We start from the raw sequence: 1,366 nt of genomic DNA on the forward strand, positions 1-1,366 counted from the left end.
AAACTGCAAGGATGTCTGTCAAATGTCACAATTAAACATGCCAAAGGAGAAGCCATATGGTCAAAATGGCCACTTACCCCACCCAAACATCTCAAACCCACCCTTTGCTGACCTTCTATAACTCCATTTTTTAAAGTTTTTTTTCTTTTTTTAAACAAGAGAAAGTAGACAGATACATGTTGGTAAATGCTAACTGTCCATATTCACATAGAGACACAGTGTACTCTCTGAGCCCAATATACAGAGAAAGGAGGAAAAAAGCTAGAATTCTAGGCACTACTACACAGGGGCCTAGCACCCTCCAGCTTCCAGCAGAGCGAAGGGAGCACGTTTTTTTTTCCCACAGAGCTCGGTGGTGGTGATTCCATACAGTTTTTGTTAAGACAGGAAGGGATAAAAGGAATTTCAAACAGAAAGGGATAGAGACTCTTTTCCCATTGTAACCTGCTCAAGATATTTCCCCCAAAATAAGTTGAGAACCATGGTGTAGTGAAGAGAGACCTCAAAAACAGGGTGACTGAGCACAAGAGGGAAGGAAAACAAACAAACAAAAAAGACTGCAACTTGCTCCCAGGGACTGGAGAAAATTTAAAAAAAGGAAGGTTGCAATCCATCAGTGTTGTATTAGTCATCTTCGCCTTCATCCTTCTCTCCTTCTTCCCCTTCATCATCATCTTCATCTTCTTCACGTTCATCCTCATCCCCTTCTTCATCAATATCTTCTAATCCTTCCTCCTCTTCATCATCATCATCATCTTCTTCTCCTTCTCCTTCTTCATCATCCATATCAGGAACCAAGTAGTACTGTAATGGGTTTGGCCAAATATCATCTTTGATGACCTCTCCTGATTCATCAGCACCTGCATCAGAATGGTCAGTAAACCAGGTAAAGAAGCTCTCTGGTTCCTCATGCTGCCTCTTCCTGCTGGCTTTATTCTGCGTTTGACTTGAACGTTTCATCAAATCCTTTCCAGATTTCCATTTGATTTCAGTGGACTTTGAAGATGGATCACCACTCTCATTCAGATGAAATTCTTTGGAGAGAACTTTATTTTCATAGTAAGGATTTTCATCAAAATAGAAATCTATTCTGTAACCTGATTTAATATCTTCAAATTCTGTCACTTCAACTCTGGTCAAATAATGCAGTGCCTCTTCGTCCTCCTCCCCACGCAGTGCAGACACTTGTGGATGGTTGACAAACGTTGTGACGTTTGTCACAACATTTGTTGTGACAAAATTTGGGATTTTGGCGATCGATTCTGACCTCTTCTGAAAAAATGGTTGGCGGAGCTTGTTATATTTCTCTTCTACTTTCAAAATCTCCTCACTGGCTTGTTCATTAAGTCTGTGTATTTCATTTTGT

At 40.4% G+C, this 1,366-nt stretch overlaps 1 protein-coding gene across 1 annotated transcript; it reads right to left on the minus strand.

Annotated features, from left to right (window-relative positions):
- Window positions 1-133: 133 nt before the first annotated feature.
- LOC116548527 (protein SET-like) lies at window positions 134-1,362 on the minus strand (the record flags this gene model as incomplete). Its single annotated transcript, XM_032273941.1, has 1 exon — window positions 134-1,362. A coding segment is annotated over one exon (738 nt), but the record flags the coding sequence as incomplete, so codon positions are not given.
- Window positions 1,363-1,366: the final 4 nt, after the last annotated feature.

Source organism: Sapajus apella, unplaced genomic scaffold (genome assembly GCF_009761245.1).
Source record: "Sapajus apella isolate SASKATOON/1434 unplaced genomic scaffold, GSC_monkey_1.0 scaffold14178, whole genome shotgun sequence".
Lineage (NCBI taxonomy): Eukaryota > Metazoa > Chordata > Mammalia > Primates > Cebidae > Sapajus > Sapajus apella.